The sequence below is a fragment of the Meleagris gallopavo genome, chromosome 2 (genome assembly GCF_905368555.1).
Source record: "Meleagris gallopavo chromosome 2, MGAL_WU_HG_1.1, whole genome shotgun sequence".
Classification (NCBI taxonomy): domain Eukaryota; kingdom Metazoa; phylum Chordata; class Aves; order Galliformes; family Phasianidae; genus Meleagris; species Meleagris gallopavo.
In genome coordinates this window covers 77052344-77072206 of record NC_139405.1, presented here as the reverse complement: position 1 = coordinate 77072206, position 19863 = coordinate 77052344, and the positions used below count along the sequence as shown (strand labels likewise).

Sequence of the window (19863 nt, the reverse complement as noted above, 5' to 3'; positions counted from 1 at the left end):
TTGACAAATACAGTAGACATAAAACTCCTCTAGGGGGAGCTATGATAACATAAAATCTACTGCTTGCTTTCCATAACAGCAACTAGGTTATCCAAAAATGGTGCACAGCCCTTTGATAAAACAAGATATACACCTGCGTGTTTAAGGAGGAGCTTACAAAAAGAGAATTTTGCTGTTCACAGTTCAGTGAGATTCTGCAGAAAAGATGAAATCTGAAATGATCAACAGCAAGTTGCTGTCAGTGAAATACACCACTGAAAAGAAAGGTCGGGGACAGAGTACTTCTGTTTTGTGACAGGGCTGATAGAAAGCAAGCCATAAAACACGAAGGTGATGCTTAAAGCAGGAGAGTTAGCAAGCTTAGCCTGTACAGATGGCATGCTGTTCCTTCTGACATTCTCCTATATAAGCAAAAGTATGGAAACATTTTCGAAGTGAATGACGCATTCTTTGTGTGGTCTCTGAAAGAATGTTCTTTGAGACCATTAGGTCAATGGCAATGGGAAAAAAATGATGAATCAACAATTGGAGTTATTAAGAAAATGTGGGGAACAAAGAAAATGCAATTATCATCAGTGTATAAATCTGGGATGCAAGATCACTTTGTGCACGTTTCTTTACCTACTTCAAGCAAGAATAGGGTAGAATCGTGAATGGTATAAAGAATAACAAGGGCAATCAGAAGGTTAGGTTCTGTACAAGAAAATCAGACTTCTGAAAGAAAAGAAGGGAAGACTGCAAGAGAATACAAAAAAAAAAAAAAAAAGACAACTGAAGGTGATTATTTCTCATCATGCTATAGGAAACCCAAATCATCAGGCAGCAGGAAATCATGAAAGGAGTTTCTTTTTCCATGGAACTCATAAATAAATTGTGATCCTAATTGCTAAAAGATGTTGGAATATTCAAATGTTTAAAAAGTCATTGGTCTCATTTGTGAGAGAAAGCCGTGCAGGGATAAAACTTCCAATTCACAAAGTCTGTATAGCACAGATTGCTGAGAACACATTTTCAGCAGAAGGATCTCTCTTCCTTTCCCCTTATTTTATCCTCTCTTCCTCAGCTTCTGCTTTACAGAAGAGTACATAGCTCTTTGGGTCTTAAGTCCAACTCAGTATGACAGCTTTTCATTGTTCAAAGTTTAGTTAATTACAGTTTTTAACAGAAGAAGTGATAGGCAGCCAAGATTGGACAAATGGAATAAAACAAATAGGGGCTCCCTGACTTTTATAGGACATAAATTCTATGTTGGAAGAAGTAACTTGTAAGTAACACGTGTCAGGAATATTCAATTGGTTCATAATTCTCTTTCCCTTCTGTTGTGTTAGGTAAGACATAGAATAGGCAGTGCCCCTTGTCATTTAGAGAAATTGCCTACAGTTAAGAGCTATTACAGCTTTACAGCACCTTAGCTTTATCAATCCTAAATAAAAGTTATATTCTGTTTTACTTGGCATGAAGAAAAGAACACTGAAAGTAGAATTTGTTGTAGTTACAACTATTTGTGACTTATCAAATTTAATCAGAAGGGCAGCAAAGCACAAAGAAGCAGCAGCAGGCATGCAGCCTGGGCTGCTTGGATTTTATACTTTTTCAAGTAAGTTTCCACTAAACCAAGGAGATTCCTTTACTTAAAAAGCATCTTTTTGGCTCCATAACTTTTGCAGCATCTTGGGCCCTTCCATTTCAAATGTAGAGTACTAACAAATGTTCTGGAAAACACAGGGGACTATTTTGATTTCTTTCTTTCCACTGGAAAATATCTAAAGGAAAAAAAAAAAAACAGTTACAAATTTTACCTTTGCTTTGTACTGTAATTTCAGCTAAGGGCCTAAGCAGCCCTCCTGTCCTTAACACCTCTGATAACTCTTTGGGCAAAGATCCTTTGATCTGCCAGGTCTGTCCTTGCTCACTAAGCTGCCTTGAGCTCACTGAATCCCCAGTAATAAAGTGCCTCTCACACAGTGAGGAAGACCAAATGTGAATTCTTTCAGTTCCAGGTGTGTTGCAAATAGCTACTCATTGAACCTGGTGCCAATACAGATTCTCCATGCAGGACAAAAATAGTTTCACATGTCAAGCGTTACTAGGGATTTTATTAAGGGGGAAGGTACTTTGTGTAGGAAAATCTTTAGCAGAGAGGAAGAGTCAGGAGAGAACATCTATTTCAAGGTAGCATTTCACAACTTCCTCAATATTTCTGAGACCATTTTATTTCCAGTTAAGTTTCTTGGTTCAAAATGAGTTTTTGGTGACTTAGTTGACTGCAACTTAAAGCACAGTTTGATCTACACGTGTCATCTTTCGTTTGTCAACATTCTATACACAGGAGTCATTTCACCCAAACCAAAAGCAACATCTAGAATGAAAGAAGTCAACAGTTTAACACAGCAGTTTAGACCAGCAAGTGAAGATCACCGTGTCCAACTGAAATTACAGGGCAGGATTTAAAGGGAGGATATAATTATCCAAAGACTTATGAGATGGATCATTGCCCTCCTAAGATGGTTAAAGCTAGTGGAGACAGTCTGGGCCTTCTACTAATTTTAAAGATGGAAATTGTGAATGTCTTTTTCATAGGGGGCAAGCTGTTGGCAAACCTTTTAAAAGATGCTGTAGTATGTACCTTCAAACAAAATATCAGAAACCCAGCAATGGCAGCATGCAAGTGTCTGCCCTTGAAGAAAGCTTCATACCACATACCATCAGTCAAAGAATTATGTTGTCTACCAATTGCCTCAGGGTGATAGTAAAGGGCCACTTTCTTCCCTTTAATCCATGAAGAGGACACAAGGAGCAAGGATGCTGGAATGCAATATCCTTTAGAGTTGCATCAGGCATTCTCTTTTTTGCTAGCTGGTGCAACTTTTTCTTTTTTGATTGTTCCATAATTTCTAACTTCATTGCTTTTGGGCTTATTCTGTGTAAGCCACTACTGATGTGTTCTCCAGTTCCTCGTACAGTTTCTTTAAGGATCAGGACACTGCAATTTCATGAATTTATGTGGATGACAAATGGATACAAACTGCAGTAGGTAAAAATCATCATTGCACAGAATCAAGATTAATTATAGTTACCTTGGTAAACTGGGGCTAGCCATGCTTTTTTCTGTACCATTAACAAATGAAAAAAGAAAGCATCAGGCTTTGAATGAATGTGCATGGACAGAGCTGAACTTTGTGAGGCTCATTACATTGGTGCAGATGCAGAGGAGGCAGGAACATCAGGACGGTGCAAGAATGCAGGAGAATGAAGGGACAAGGATAAAGTCAGAGCAGAGTGGTAAGGATGCTATCTGTCTATAGCAGATGAGCAAAGATGTTGGATCCAGGAAAGTATAGAAATTTACAATCTTCTTCAGCAAAAAAGCAGTTGACTTATGTCCTTTTTGGAGTTTTTGTTAAAAATAAAAATAAAAAATATATATACACAAAAAAACACCTGCGTAAGAGCATTTGATTTCAACAACTCCTGGTTATTTTGTTTGATGAAGGGCCTCTAGCCAGATTCTTCTCTGATGTGTGCTGAAGAGATAATCCTATGCATTTGCAATGTCATACTGTAAGACTGTAGATGTCAGATTTTGAACAATTTTTGGAAAAGGTCAGTGAGTTCCCAAAATGAAATATGTTTGCTCTGTCTCTCATCTACCAGATGGAGATAAAGGAGGACAGACAAAAAGCTGGATAATAATGATGAACAAAGATGATAATATGTTGCTTGAGGAAAGAGAAGAACCAGTGCAGAAAAGGATAGGAATCAAAATGGAAAGAATAATATCACCTCAAGCTGAGGTGCAAATAACCAGAAAGCAATGGAGCACATTCACCAGCTGTTGACAGGAGAGGTTCAGAAATGATACCAACAACTCTACTCAATATTAACAAAAAGAAAAAAAGAAGAAAAAAAAAAAAGAAATTCAAGTAGTTTTTGCAAGCACAACACCCACAAAAGTCACCCAAAGCTACCAGCATCAGAATACAAGTCTAAAAGTAAACTTGTATGTGAACTGAATATAGGCACCCGTGACAGTATAATTCCAAAGGGTCTCTCTCATTTCTACCCTAACAGAACATGAAGTTTACATCAGATGTCCAAGGATCACCTTGTTAAAAAGAAATAGTATACCTTGTAAATAAAGAACCCATCAAAAAAAAAAAAAAAAAAGTCACTATTTTCTCAATTTTAAAGATAATATTTAGTTATTTCTGTATAATTTTTTATTATTTACCATTATTTAGTATCTTAAGAAATTTAAATAATTTTTATACAGTACCTCAGCAGTTGTGAGGAACACATCCTCGCCAATATGTTTCATTCCACATGAAATAACACCAAGAGCCACTCCAGGGAACACGTAGGAATTGTTACCCTGCCCAGGATATAGAGTTTTTCCATTTGGAAGAGTGACTGGATCAAAAGGACTCCCACTGGCAAAAATGCCACGTCCCTACGTTGTAAAGAGAAAACCAAAGAAATAATGTTATTTGAAAATATATTGTTCACATATTTGGCTGAGAAATTTTCAACAGTATAGAAATTACTTGTGATTGTCTATCTGATGTCACAGAGTACATACTGCCATGTTCAGGAATGATAGCTATCTGTACAGTTTAGAGGAGGAAGATGTGAAGGCTGCACCAATTACTCATTTTGTGTGTCCACACCAGAGGAAGGGCATATGGGAAGAAAGTAGATACCTACCGCTGTAAGAGAGGTAAGTATCAGTAACAATGGTTGATGCTACTGGACTTTTTTTCCCAAAACAACAGCAAAGTTACCACAAAAACGGCACCAATGCCAACAAGTGTTGCACGTTTGTGTGAAAGACAGGGCAATTTTTGAGAAGCTGTGGACAGGCAGAGCAGCTCACTTCTAGCCTTCTCCAGTGACCCCACAGCTCAATGGTGGACAGAGTTGCCAGTTATGTCCCAGGAATGCCATTCCACAGTGCACCTATAGCACAGTTTGGTGATGGGATTTCCTCTGCTAGAACTGTGTGGATTCACCTACTGTAACACACTGAGTAGGGCTTGGACACCAGCTCAGGAGCTAGTATGTGAACACCCAATACTGATAGACCTACACCTGTTTCCAGACTTTTGGGTAGTGCCAAGTAATCCAGATGGTGCTGTTGTCCCAGACAGATCCCAGGCACCAAACACTGGTTGGAACCAGCAGGCAACACGGAAAACCTAGCCTGTTTGGGGGTATCAGAGAACTTAGCTGTGTGGATGATACAAACTATGCCATATCACTTATCCTGAGGATGAAAAGAGTAGCCAACTCATTTTACATGGCAGAGCATGTGGGACTGAACCTGAGTGCTACGTGGTCCAAGCACCCTCCTTGCTGACCAGGAGGGAGGCTACATAGGGCCTGCTCTAGCACTGCCAGCAGATAGGGGCAGGAGCACATGAGGTGGCCAGACAGAGAAGCAAAGCTGATGTTGCTAATAGCTTAGCACTAGACAGCTGGAGTACTAGGCTTGGTATCAATCAGTTTCAGAGCACTGGGGGAAGAAGTGATATCTCAGAGGCTCTGCACCAAAGGTTCTGAGCTTCTGCCTAACTGAGGAAAGAACACCCTAGTATTTAAGCAGTAAATTGAGGTGGGGAAGAGAAGCTGGCTTTCATTTATGCTAGTATTACTGAGGTGATAAATGTCATGTTAAAACTTCAGAGGCACTTTGTATCAGAAATATCCATGCCTATTTTAGAGAATTGAAAGTGTGCATTTTAAAATATACCATATTTGCTCTTCAGAAGATAATTCTGTTTAGTTTGGTGTCCTGCAATATTTTCCTGGCCTGTTTTTTATATGTTTTGGTGAGAGATCAAATGCTTCAGTGTATCCCTTTCTCTGCCTGCCAGATGCTGTTACCCATTTTAGCCAGCCCTCCATGCAGTCCGCTTCCCTGATTCTTGCACTGCACTGTAATTGTGTACGTTTCAGTGGGCAATGGCCATGCTAAATTTGTCTTTTAAACACTGAAGCTGTCGTTCAAACTGCCCTGCATTCAAAAAGAAATCCAAACAGAAGCCACTATAAAATGCATACAGTCAACTATTTGTACATGGCAAATTCCAGACTGAATTATAGATAATGTGTGCATTAGCACTTGCATAAGACAATAATAAATTATTTTCACCTATATTTCCATACCAGAAATCCTCGTAAGAGGAGTCAATTACTCCAAGTGGAGTAATTATTAGTAAAGAAATATTTGAATGATTTTCTTCCTTTATTGACATATTTTCTTACTGTAAAGTGTATTTGTAATGTCTCAAATGAAATGCATACTGCTATTAACACAGCAGTAAACAAATGGTACTGTACAAAAACAGGCATAAGACTTCATAACTGACAGTTACTGATCCTTCAGTTATAACAAATATTATGCTTTTTTTTTTTTAATGAGAGTGTTAGCTTGTATTGACTTCAGTGAAATTGTCTTGATAAAGTCTGTCAATTCAATTAAATCTTAGCTACAGGTAGAAACATCAGTATCTGTTATTTCACCCTCTACCTTTTCCCCATTCTAAATTTGAGGTTTGCTTTAAACTACATAGACTGGTATTACTTTTTGGTTACCTCTGTATATTTGTAGCACTGCTCAGCAGTACACTCTGCTTTGCTGGTAGGATTGCTGAGAGCAAAAATAATCGGATTTTTGTTGAAAGCAGCCATATCCTGAAGAATTTGTTTAGTAAAAGCACCACCAATTGCAGCAACTCCTAAGAAAGAAAAACACACATACAACAAGCAGAAAAGGTAATTAGTGCCAGGTAAGTAACACATGCCACACTTAGAAGAACAGTATTTCTTTTTCTGCATACCTTCATTTCTAAAATGTAACTCAACTCTTTTCTTAACACGTGGTTAAAAAAAAAAAAGGTTTGTATACAAGATTTTGCAATTGTGAAACTTAAGTGTTATCTCCAACATAAGAATGGGCCCTATACATCTCCAAGAGTTTTGGTGAACTTCTCACTTTACTGAGTAGATAGGTGTATCTCTGTCTGTTAAGTCTTATGACTTCTCAGAGTTTATCAGTGTTCAATTTTTTATGTGGCAAGAAGAAGATAAATGACAGCCTCTGTTTCCTACAGCTGGTCATGCTGTCATCTCCAGCCTCAACTGTCAGATAATTTCAGTTAAAAGTCTAAGGCTTCCCTGACAGCAACAATCTTTTAAAATACAACACTTTCCATCCTACCAGAGATTAAAAGTAATGGTTTTCTTTCCCCAATCCTGTCCACACTTATAAATGCTTTCCACAAGGACTAGGTGCCAGTCTTGTGGTATGAAAGCATCTAATTTAAGTTGGATTCTGCTGTGGTGTAGACGTGTAGCTGCTGTATAGTATCTCGGATCTCAGATGCTTCACTATCCAAAAATGAGGAGGGGAGAAGGAAATCATGTTTTTGGGATGTCAAGTAAACATGTATTTCTGCCTAACCTATAAGAGCTGGGAATCTAATGGTCAAGTTTTTGATCGCCATGCTTTCCACAGGAAACAGTCCTTTGAGTGAACTTTTATTTGTCTATATTCTCAGGAAAACCTCTCACACAGGCTGTAGAGAAGGTGGCCTTTTCCTTGCTCAGAATCCTGACACTTGGCTCTGCTTTCCACACAGCGTTCTGAGTTTCCACAGCAAGAAAAAATGCTTGGGTGGGGGAGTAGGAAAGGATCCAAATGCAGGCCAGGAGATGGAAGTCTGCATCTTGGGTCTCTCCTGGGTCAACACTGTAACTTCTCATCACTCATGCCTAAAGGTGCATCCCAACACTGCCCATTCTAAAGGTCAGCTTGGTGCCTGCACAAGGAAAGCACACAAACCCAAGTCAAATTTCTTTACCTCATTTATGATCATTGTCAAAAAGCAGATTTTACTGCATAAGGGCCATGTGTTCAAGGCATAGTCAAAATATAGCATAATTTTCACTGTGGCATTTCAGATTTTCTAGCATCTCCTAAATGATTTTACTAGGCAGATAATTGTTCAAGTTTTACATACTAAGTAATAATTCAAGAGTACTTGCTTTTTTTTTCCTGAAACTGTCACTGAAATACAACAACCAAACTGCAGATAGTTGAACAATTCTTCACTGAGATCAAAACCCTGCAACTTTTACAAAAGCAAAAGCCTTTTTAAAACCTGTGTTTTGGTCTTCACAAAGGACTGACGGCTAAGGACCTAAATGTGAAGGAAAAGAATATTCAGATACAATTGGCTCATAATTACATAGCTTTGCATTTGCTTAACTCTGTTTTCTCAGTCTAAGTTTGAGGTCATTTGTATTACACTGTCCTCATTAGATCAGAAGTAAATGAGGAAGGTGATAAGCTTCTCCATTAGATGTTTAAAACAAGTTGGATTATTTTTCCTGTAAAACTGATTTGGAGTGAGAGCAGTGTTACATGCTTGGATAGCTGATATTTGTTCGCTTGCTTAATAGAGTCCATTATGTTCCTGGTGTTTCTTAAAAAACCACAAAGGCAAACTCTGGTCAGAGGAACTTGATCTTGTCTTCAGACAAAGCCACATCTCTGTTTTTTTTTTTTTTTTTTTTTCCTAACAAAGAATAAGGTCATTGCTTTAAAGTAAAAGAAATTACCTATTAGCACAGATGGTTTTATATCTTTAACAATATCTTCTAGATTTCTCATTTCAGCATGTTCATGTGCAAAACGACTTTTCTCTTCTGTTAGTGAGGCACGCCCCTGAGCAAGGGAAAAGAAAAAGATATTTACTATAAACTTTGTGGAACCTAATATCCTGGAATAATCAGTTTACGAAGTGGTTCAACACATCCTATTTTCACTTCTGCTTTTGGATCTGTCAACAAATACCATATTAGAACAAGTTACCTTGTTTATAGCTAACACACTTAGGATAGCTCAGGAGAAATCTATTTCTCTAAGAAGCAGAGGAATTAAATTCAATAATTTTACTTTATATTCATAAAAGCTCTAGAAACCAACTGTATTAACAATTAAACAAACACATCACAAATTTCTTTTAAGCATTTTTAAAGTTGTCATAGTTTTGCTCAATCTCTTTGTTATACAACAAACAACACAGAAGTGCCAGGACAAGAAGCTTTTTTTAGCTTTTTTCAGGTTTGTTCTTCCCTAAAAACAGAGAGACTATACAGGGGAAAGTATAAAGGAGACTATTTTACTTCATACTTCTTTGTACTTCATTCATTCATTCTGAAGGATAAAAAATATTCTAACCACCTGCTCAGTGCACTGTTTCTTAATTAACAAAATTGACTTAGCTGTGAAACAAACTTCAGCGTGATCTACACTGGCAATTTCCTTTGATGCCTAACAGGGTTTCCATGGCAGATGCAGGAAAAAGGGCTATACAGGACAGCACATTGACAGGCTCAGAGCTCAGTGACATGGAATGGGGGCACGAAGGGTACCACATTTGTAAATATTACATTCACTGCCTAAATGCATGGACCTTTGTCTATACACACACAGCAGAACAGCTGAAACTGCTTAAAGAATGTATGCCATTCTTTATGTGGGACCTCCAGTCCCACCACTGTGTGGGCACTCTCAAACTCAAATCTCAGAGACAGTGCCAGACCCTCAAACACTTTACCCTTTAAGGAGATAGAAGAGGATACAGATATGTAGGGAAGTGCAGGAGGAAAATAGGATGTGAAATATAATTTAGCTGTATACAGATGTGTATCCTTGTCTCCATAGCCACGCCTTATCCTACCAATAATAGGATATTACATATAACAATAAAAAGTTTCCTTAATCCCAGAAAGTACTGGAACAGAATTCATTCTGTGATTCCACTGAAGTCTGTGAATCTGAGTATTTTAACTCAGCTTAGTACTGCACATACTATTGGGTTCAAGTCATTTTTTAAATGATATTTTCTGCTTAATTTTAACAAGCACGAACAATCTGTTAGTACACATTAGACAATGCAGTGTGGCAATGCTGGAGTTCCTCTGCTGCTCCTTGAACAGTAAGCACAGGAACTGGTACACCAAATGAAAGGCAAATTTTTATGTTCAACTGTATGTAAAATTTCCAGATGGTACCACAGGAAGCAGGGTACATCTGTTATGCGGTCAGCTGTTCTGCCTCAGGATGCCAGCTCCTCTTGACTCATCCCTGATGACAACGAATTTCCAGAGATTTATACTCCTCGGGTTCTCTTTTTTAGTAACCAAAATACAGTTTTCTAATTAAGAGGCTTATATCTGTGTGTGTATATACAGGTCTTAAGGGTTCTCTTGGAAATATTACCAGAGAAATCCCACCGTACAGGCACTTACTTTCCTTTGTGGGTAAAACGTAGACTTCTCAGCCTTGAGAGAGAGAGCGCTGCAATATAGACAATTTTTGACATATTTGTGCTTCAATCACTTCCCCATCAATACGCATTTTGAATCTGCCATTTTCCAGTACTCCAGCAGATGTCACCACAGTCTATGCACACACATCTGAGATGCGTCCATTTCAAAACAGTAGTCTCCCTTCATATTTGCAGGGGGAAAGTATGACTTTCTTAAGCTATTAAAGAACAACTGTACATATAATCTCCTGGCCAAAAGCTTGTTGCTAGGAATAATTTAGAATGCAATAATGAAATACATTGGGACGGGCAGGTTGCTAGAAATTTAGGTGCTACAAAGAGCCTGACATCAAGGAAGGTTTTTTTTTTTTTGTGGGAGCTGGGAATGGGTGCTGTGGAAAACTCTCTCTCATCCCCTTCTCCTTCAACCTGTTTCTTGATGGCTTATCAGGCAGCTACTGGGGAAGCCAATTTTCAAACTGGTCTTTGAATTCAGTCCCCCAGAGGCTACCCAATATAAAATAAATCTCCTCTACGAGCTATGATACGGGCTGGCCCACTCCTCAGCCTGTCCCAGGCCCTCAGAGCATACAGGTCTGCAGCTCTGGTCATGGGAGCATGCAGATTGATGGGGAAATGAAAAGCCCTATTTTTCTACAATCAGTAATAGCTAAGAGGTCAGAAGCTGACTTATTATGGAGAAATACATTGGCACTCTTTTCTTTGTACAGCTTTATGTTTGGTTGGCTATTGAGGAGGAACTCCAACATTTTAAAACCAAAATCATGGAAGAACTTTCCACATACCTATTGACATAACCCCAAGGATCCCAGACCCCATTTCCTACTTACACTAATGATCATCTCATTAACTTAGCTATGAGGAGGTACTCAAACAGTAAGCTAGATGTGATCCACTGCATCCCTTCACAAGCCATTGGCTATCACTTCTACCCAATCTCAATTTCACACATTTAATTTCTACCATTCTAAAAAAAAAAGAAAAAAAAAAAAAAGAAAGAAAAATGAAAAGATAAACTTCTTTATTTGGTTTTGACCTCAATTAGTTTGATCCCATTAGTCAGAGTGAATCACATCTCCAAGTAAATATTTTTCTAGTATATTAACTGAAAATGAAATACTCAATTCCGTGGCTTAGCAAAAATAACAACAGCTATGTACACAGAGATTTTAGCTTGGAAAATGTCTGTAAGAGAAATCTAGGGTTAGAGTTTTATATATATATACTTTATATGTGTATATATTATAATAGATTTGAAGAAATATTTTTAGTCATTAATTCAGTGATCTACACAATGCCTCCTTAAAAACTTTCTCTGAAATTTGGTTACAAAATTCTGATGATTTAGAGAACAGTGTTTTAGATCAGAATTCCCCAGTTTGGGGAATATAAATTCGAAGTTCAGCAAAAATACGAAGTTTGAAAAAAGCACTGCAGGCATCCTTTAGTGCCCTGCCAACAAGGAAGCCTTGCATGAAGGGAGAAATGTGCAGGAAGGAAAAAACAATTAATTTCTATGTGCTTGACCTTAGACTAGGGAGATGCAAGTCTGTTTAGTAGAGGCCTACAAATGTGCCCCCCAAAACATCTACAGAAAAAAAAGGAGAATTCACTGAGATTTTGTTGGACAGTAGATGGAAAAGGATAGAGCTGAAACTCAGGGGTGCCCATTCTGGCTTCCTACCATTTTCTGTACTCTCTCACTCCTGACTCAGGAGAGATGCAACTCAAACAGACCTGTCAGCATGGCAATCAAAGGTCTTCCAGAAGCCTCAAGCCTTCCCCCTGGCTTAATCCTAACACTAACATGGCATGCAGCTCACCGGTACTTCTTTCAATTGGCAAAATATTCTAACACTAAGAAAGAGTTCCAATGAGCTCCGGCCTTCTGTATGAAGCCCCAGTACTTTTAAGTAGAAACATCTTTGGTAACATATTTGTTTTCTGAGTGCACTGTCTTGATCATTTAGCATTAAAAATTCACTCACTCAATGAAAAGTACTCCGAAAATCTGTGATCTAAAGATGCATCCCTTTCAGCACACCAAGTCTGAATACATTTTCACTGTTTAAATGCAGGACTTAAGAATTGCCAAACAGAGGAGGAATTTTAGCAGGGATTCCCTCAAAAGATGTTATTGCACCACTGTTCAAACAGAGCTTTGAAGACTCATCTGCAACAGACAGTAATAATCTTAAATTTCTTGTTATCTATGATTTGTATCAAGCACCTTTCCTGAGTCAGATAACACTCCCAAATACAGGCAGAAAGTCTTTCACACTGAAATCCACAGCCAAACCAACAGACCTTTCATGATAGCTGTGCAGTTATTCGAATGGGAAGACACTTTTTCTACAGAAGAAAGAAGGTAAAGTTAGAAAAGAGGTTGTATATTCTCCTTGCTTTAGCTTCTTAAATGTATTCAGCATCCCAGGAAAGTTAAATAAAAATAAATACATAGAAGAAAAGGAAAGAAAGACAACTTTTCATTATGCAAGTCTTTCTGAATGGCACATATTCTCATAGTATTTCATTAACTTTTATAGACTAGGTAATTTTTCTTGTGCATCATACAAAATTTGCTTGAATAAAAAGCCCCAAACTAAATACTGAAATACTAGGAAGACAACCACAGTATCTTTAATGCATTCTCAGCATGCCTGGATAAACAGTACAATGGATTTTCTCCAAACTGCTGAGGGTGAAGAGAATTATTCTCAAAAGATTAATGAAACCTCAGTCCAAAGAATCAATGAAAATATCAGAAATGACTTCAGAGAAAAATATTACTTGTATCACAGTATCATTTAGTACCAAGAAACCAATGGTGTATTTTGGATTTGAACAAAAGAGCACAAAGGCACCTCAAAACAGACAGGTTTCTATATTAGAAGCCACTATAGTATCTCAGATGGAAAGTAATATGAGCTAAATTCTTTATTAGCAAATGCGTTACAATGTGGACTGTGTTAATTCAGCAGACAAAGTACAGAGATAAAGAAACAATAGCAGCATTCTCTGATGGTGACATTATGGACGAAAGATCTTGGCAAACCTAAAACATCTATATTTTCTAATGGATAAGAAAGAGTCATTGATATTACATATCATTAAAAATAGTAAAACGTGATTTGTACACTGGGATTTGGAATTCAAGGAGAACAGTAAAGTAGCATAACTCAATAATTAACAGTTTTATGGAAAACTGCTTGCATTTCGGGTGTGAACTGGAAGCAGTTTTCAGTTTTAGAGGGTTTCTTGCTATTTTTTTAATATTAGATGTTAGTTACAATGGTTGATAAACATCACAAGGAAAGGATATCCCTGGATCAGGCTTCATGCAAACGTACATCAGTTTCCAGAGAAAATTGTTCATATCATCATACCACGGAATCACATGGAGGGTCCGATAACAAACAAAACTGACCCATCAAAAACCCTGAGAAAACTCATCAAAAACAGCTGTAAAAACAGGAGCCCAGGCCGCACAGCAGAAATATATATGGGAAATAGAAAAAATGAAGAGGCAAATCTCATGAATGCTACCAATTAGAAATCTAATGCCACAGCCTGTTTGACCTGGTCCTCCAAGGGATGCCCTGCGTACCAATGCTGAAGAGCAGAGCAGCTTTATGTAAGGCAGGCAAGTGGCATCGCTGGAAGCTCTCCAACACTCGCTATTTCCATCATCTCGGAGGCAGATGAGAGCAAGCCAGAGCACCCTGATGACTGCTCTGTCCCACATTAGACACTGCACTGGCACTGGTCCCATCTCTCAACCAGGGAGGCACAAATCTGTTTATATAAATACTTGCCTCCATTTGGCTGTGTCAACTGCAGCTTATTTAAACAAGAGAACAGAGATCAGCACTCAGATAAATTAATAAATTCATCTAAGGTTTCCTGAATGCTGGAGACATGAGAACCGCAAAAGAACATGAGAACTGTAGACAAAAAAAAACAAAACCAAAGTGGAAAAGCACAGCATTTCTAGCAGGAAAAATGTTGTGGTTTTTCTTCTTTCTTAATTGAATTCTTTATTGCAGAGTTCTAAGCAAAACAACAATTAAATCATCAAGGAAAAAGGGGGAAAAATGCAGTTAAGAGTCATGGGAGAAAGGGTGAAACATCCCTCTGTTGGGAGATAATCTTTACATGACTTCAACTCCATGTCTGTAGGCACCAACTATGGGATGCCTTATGTAGGCAGAACTCAAGGTTAATATCAATTATCAAACTTGGCAAATAGAAAAAAAAATAGAATGTGTGGATATAAGCATGTCACTGAAGATCAAGGACTTGAAGGTGACAGGCACTCCTACGTTACCTCATTTAGAAACAAAAATCCTGAACACACAATTAACATAATTTGATACCAATTCCAATTTGATAGAGAAAACAAAAGCAACCGACCAATCAAACAAAAAAATATAAGAGCAACCCACCACATTTTGACCAGATAATGTCATAATTGGCAGTTGGCAGTAAAACATAAGATTTAGGTAAGAACTATAATTCTGATGTCAACTTAAAAACACACTGTCAGAAGATGTAAGTCCTTCCAACATACAAAATACACTTTCCATAGATAAGCATAAAAGAATAACAGGCAGGACAAAGCTAACTAAGACAATTATTTCAAGAAGAAGTGAGAAGTAGAGCAAGTTGGGAGCCTACAGAAAAACAGAAATACAATGGAGCAAAACAATCCTTCACTGCAATATCAAAGCATAAGAAATCATAAACCATCCAGATTAGGTCATCATGTCATCTGAACATCCAGTGCATATGGTGTCAAAGAGGGAATAGCTGCATGGCAACAAATTTAACATCCAAATATTTGGTGGTGTCACTTTTTAAGAAAATAATGTGGGTATTAATTGAATACACCCTACCAATCAGCCTTTTGCCTACTCTTCAACTGTTTTCATAGATTACTTTTCAAGTATGAGTCACAAGTATAATGATTCATAAGCACTCAAAGACAAATTAATGCATTTTCCTTCTGCAAAATTTATACTTCATATAAAACAAGATAAATTCAAGATGAAACTGCATAGACTATTTCTCCAGTCATGAGAATAACAGTAAAAACAAACACAGAGTACTTCACTGAGTCAGTACATGAGTAAAATAAGACAGAGGCTGCTTTAAGTGACTATGATGCTTGGAGATACCCCAGACATTGCATCTTTGCTAAGATGCAAGAGTCTTTTGGCTCAAAAAGTCAGGGGCAGTTGCAGTCAGACATAAATGACCTGATAAAGGACAGAAGTAGAGAGTCAGAACAATTGACTGTTGATAAACAGGAAGGCAGAGATTACTAAAAAGTTCACAGAAGTACCAGATATAACATTACACAACATATAGAATATTAAACTCATTATAAAATGGTTTTAAAACCTAGAATAAAGTTCAAAGGGTTTTTTTTAAGCAATTTTTAATAAAATTGATTAGAAGCATATTAAAAAAAATCAGTAAAATTCAGACAGTCAGAATTGGATTCTGAGCACTGAATGATCATTCACATATTACGAGTTGCCCTGTTTATAAGGTGAGCAACCACACCTAGATGGCACTGTAATTCTGTCAGTCTCAAATGTCCTTTCTTTTCCACCATTCTCTAAGACAAGATTGAACTATGTATGTATCAAATCTTGACTAAGCCATGAATTTTAAAGACAATTGTTCTCACTGTCAATTAACTGGTTATGAGTAAAATTTCCAAATAAGATTGCCAGAGATATTCAAAAGTGAGTAGGAAAAGGGGAGTTGTGAAAGTTTATGCTCCTCTGAAAATGTTTTAGAGGATTATCCACAGGATTACTTTAGTATCTTCATTCTAAATAATTAGGACGACAGAAAACAAAAATTTTTATGTCTGTTGTTGTCCTCCTCTTAGAGAGTTCAGTATTTTGGGACACTGAACTTGCCATTCACTTTGTACTTAGAATCATAGAATCATAGAATCACTCAGGTTGGAAAAGACCTTCACGATAATCAAGTCCAACCACAACCTAACCATACTACCCTAACTCTGACAACCCTCTGCTAAATCATGTCCCTGAGCACCACTTCATCCACATTGCCCAAAAGTCTTACAGGGGATGAAATCACATATCTGATGGACATTTAAAATACAAAGTACTCAAAACACAACACAAAAGTGTTGATGTGCTGAAGTACAAAACACAGAGTAAAAAATTGCCAAGACCAATATACTTCATGTTGATATACTCTTCAAAACAAAGGATGATATTTATCCCCGTGTTATGGAATTTCATTTTTGCACTGGAAATTACATGGCATACAAACAATCTTGCCAATTACAGGTAAACTTCACAAAAGAATTAAATTACATTTTGCAGCATAGGTACACTCCCTTTAAATATTAAAACTTTTTATTTGCATAATTGCTCTAGGCAGCTCAAGAACTACTCTGCAGGAAGATTTTGTAGGACTTAACTAAAATGTACAAAAGGGTGAGCATCATCTTTTTTTTTTGTTGGGATAAATCCCCTCAAATAAACATAATAAAACTCTTCTTAAGTTTTTGCCTTTTCTCAGCTACTTGGCACGAACGAACGCACTGTCTTTGAAGATTATGAGTGAAGATTTGGTCACTGACATAGCTAAGCATGACATTATGGCAGCTTCAAAGAAGATAAAATACATTCAGAACATATTACACTTACGTATAGTATCAGTAAGAGAAGAAAAATGAGGATAGCAAATAGGAACTAAAAGGAATTTAGGAGACAATACATATCGATGTGTTAATATAGTTCAATATACATATACTAGTCAGTCCCTGTGACAAAATTCAGAGTTAAAGATGAGTCCCAACTACATGACAGAATCTCCTATTACACAAGAGTGCAAAAGCAACAACATAAGCAGATTAACAAATAAATAAATATCATAAACAAAGCATGCCCTCTAGAATATTAGCATTACAAGGTATTCAGAATGAATCAGACAGCAAAACTGTAGACAGTATAAGCGTAACCTTCGCCACCAGCTCTTTCACCATAACATAGCAGAAAAGCTGGTCATCAAACTCAGTTTAATGAAGAAAAATTGCTCCTAAGGGAAAAAGAAAAGCATAAAATACAAGAAAATGAAAACACAGCTGTACTTGAACAATTAAAAACCCACAAAGGAAAAATCAGCTGCAAAAGTCTAGTAAGTGACTTCGTGGCAGCTTTTGGGGCTGGTGGAGGGAGAAAAGATAGAAGATGTCCATACTCAGGTCAACAAAAGTCCCAAGGTTATTTTTCTTTGGATTATACTTGTTGAAATAATATTCAAAGCAGATGAGAGGAGAAACAATGATTAAATCTATAACCACGCATTGCAAAATCAGTGATCAAAGGACAGAACAGAAAAAAAAATAGATGTAAAAAATAATTTACTTGAGTCTTTAGAGATTCTGTTATTCTTCATACTGTTAAAAGCAAGAGATCAGAATACTTCTGGGACTGGAAGGATCTCCCGGTTTCCAGGACACTACTTTCGATCAGGCAGTTTTCGACAAGACAAATCTTAAGGGACTCTCACTGTACAGGTTTTCTTGATAGCAGTAAGAAATAAGAGTCAGTTTAGATTAAGCAAAAGTTGGTTAATGGGTGAGCTATTCTGTAGCTTGATAAATCTTCTGTTAGCAGTAATGAAAAGGTTTCTAGGAATAGAATCCTTCCTATTGTTCAGCTTTCTCAAAAATGTTCCTGTTCTCTTATCTCATTTCTAAGAGTTTGGAAAGTCTCTTGACTCTTGCAACACTTTTCCTCCATCAGCTAAAGCCAGAGTAATTTCCTAAGTGTACATAAAGCATGGCATTCCTTCTCAGACCAGAAGAATGGTACCAGGAAGAACTTGATTATTTACTTACTGTAAATATGACTTCCTGGCAATTAAATCACCAGCCTCAAGAGGCCTAAGACTTTTATATTTATTTGTTTATAATTTTTGTTTAGGATATCTAGCATCAGAAGAAAGCAAAGGCAGGATTTGCAAGCTCTTGACCAAGAACAAGTTTCCTCACACTCAGCTCAGGCTTGGCACTGTAGTGTCACCAACTTCTAGTTCCAGCTGGCTCTGCCACAAAATATACCACAGCTGGGAGTGGCCACCCCTTCTCAAGCCCCTCCAGCTCTGCCCAGCTTGGTGACCATTGCCCACAGATCTTCCAGGACAACAAGCATGGTCTTGAAATGTGCACTGTTGGCTCTCACTGCTTGCATCAACATCTGGTCCCAAATTCTCCAGCAAGCCAAGTAGTGGTCGGCCCTAATCTATCTCAGACAACTGTTTTGTCTGGCTATCATGAACAGTTCACAAATATACATCAGGCAGGACATGAAATTCAGTGGACTGCTCTTTGGACAAAACCCAAGTAAAGCCCCATCAGAGAGAACAGGCAGAAGAAAGGAACTTACGAACTGTGTAAGAGAGAGATTGGATTTGGCCCTGCTTGAGAGCACTGAAGCTAGAAGGCGTTGAGGAAAGTATACGGTCACTGAAGCACTAAAAAATTAGAAACTGTGAAAGGAATGAGTTGTGAGTACCAAGAACAACAACCTGGCTTCTCGGCTGACTAGCAAATTAGCGGCAGAAGTGAGAGGTGTAAGAGAAGCAGGAGGGAAGCAAGGCTGCTTAACAACCTCAGCATAGCCATGCTACAAGGTCAGGTTTACTGCTTTGGGGCCGTGAAGCTCATTACATTTCTACCCATGAACCCAGTTGTATTATTTTTGTAATTATATTCCCAGTCACTACAGTGGAGGAAATTGAACAATGCATTACTCGTCTTAGGCAACCTCTAAGTTTCATCAGCTACAGCAGATGCACAACCCTTCACTTATCTGTGTCTGGACCCAAAACACATTATGCAATTAGATGAAAACCAAAAGCATTACAAACTTTTGTTTAAAAAACCCGAAACAAACAGAAGAATATCTGTATCTTAAACTGTAGCAATTTATGGCTTTCTTCTGTACCCAATCAGACAATTTTTATGTTGTCTAGCAAAAAATGTCCAAAAATGACTACAGTGTTTTCACATCTCAGTGTCTATGATCCCACTATTTTTCCTGTAGAAAGACGAACAAAAGGTGTTGTGATACTGTTTAATAAACTGACTCACATATACAGTGCTGAATTCATGCTCCTCATGCAAATGCATGTGAATTACAAAATATCCTAAATATTAGACAACTAAAGAACACCACAAAAGAGTACAGTGCCAACAAAGCTGGCCACAAACAATGCTAACCAAAAAGTAGGGTGAAAAAGCAGAGCCAATGAGCCTTTCATACATTTCTTTTAAGTAGCTCACAAACCATTAAATATATAACCACCTTTTAAAACATACCCAGTTTCTTTATTCTGGCACATGGAATACATATGTTTCCTTATTTTGGCACACAGAAGGAATGAAGTAAGGGTGACTGATGCAGTCTCTCAGCAATTTCAAATCCTGACCAGTGTTGATAGCACTGCAGAC

At 37.6% G+C, this 19863-nt stretch overlaps 1 protein-coding gene across 3 annotated transcripts in view; it reads right to left on the bottom strand.

Annotated features, from left to right (window-relative positions):
• Positions 1–19863, bottom strand: part of ME1 (malic enzyme 1) — a 156931-nt gene that overhangs the window by 3894 nt on the left and 133174 nt on the right. For all 3 annotated transcript variants that reach the window (XM_010707673.4, XM_085216912.1, NM_001303206.1), the window contains 3 exon segments: positions 8623–8728; positions 6595–6737; positions 4277–4450 (listed from right to left, as the gene is read on the bottom strand). In XM_010707673.4, the coding sequence (XP_010705975.1) occupies positions 4277–4450; positions 6595–6737; positions 8623–8728 (423 nt within the window).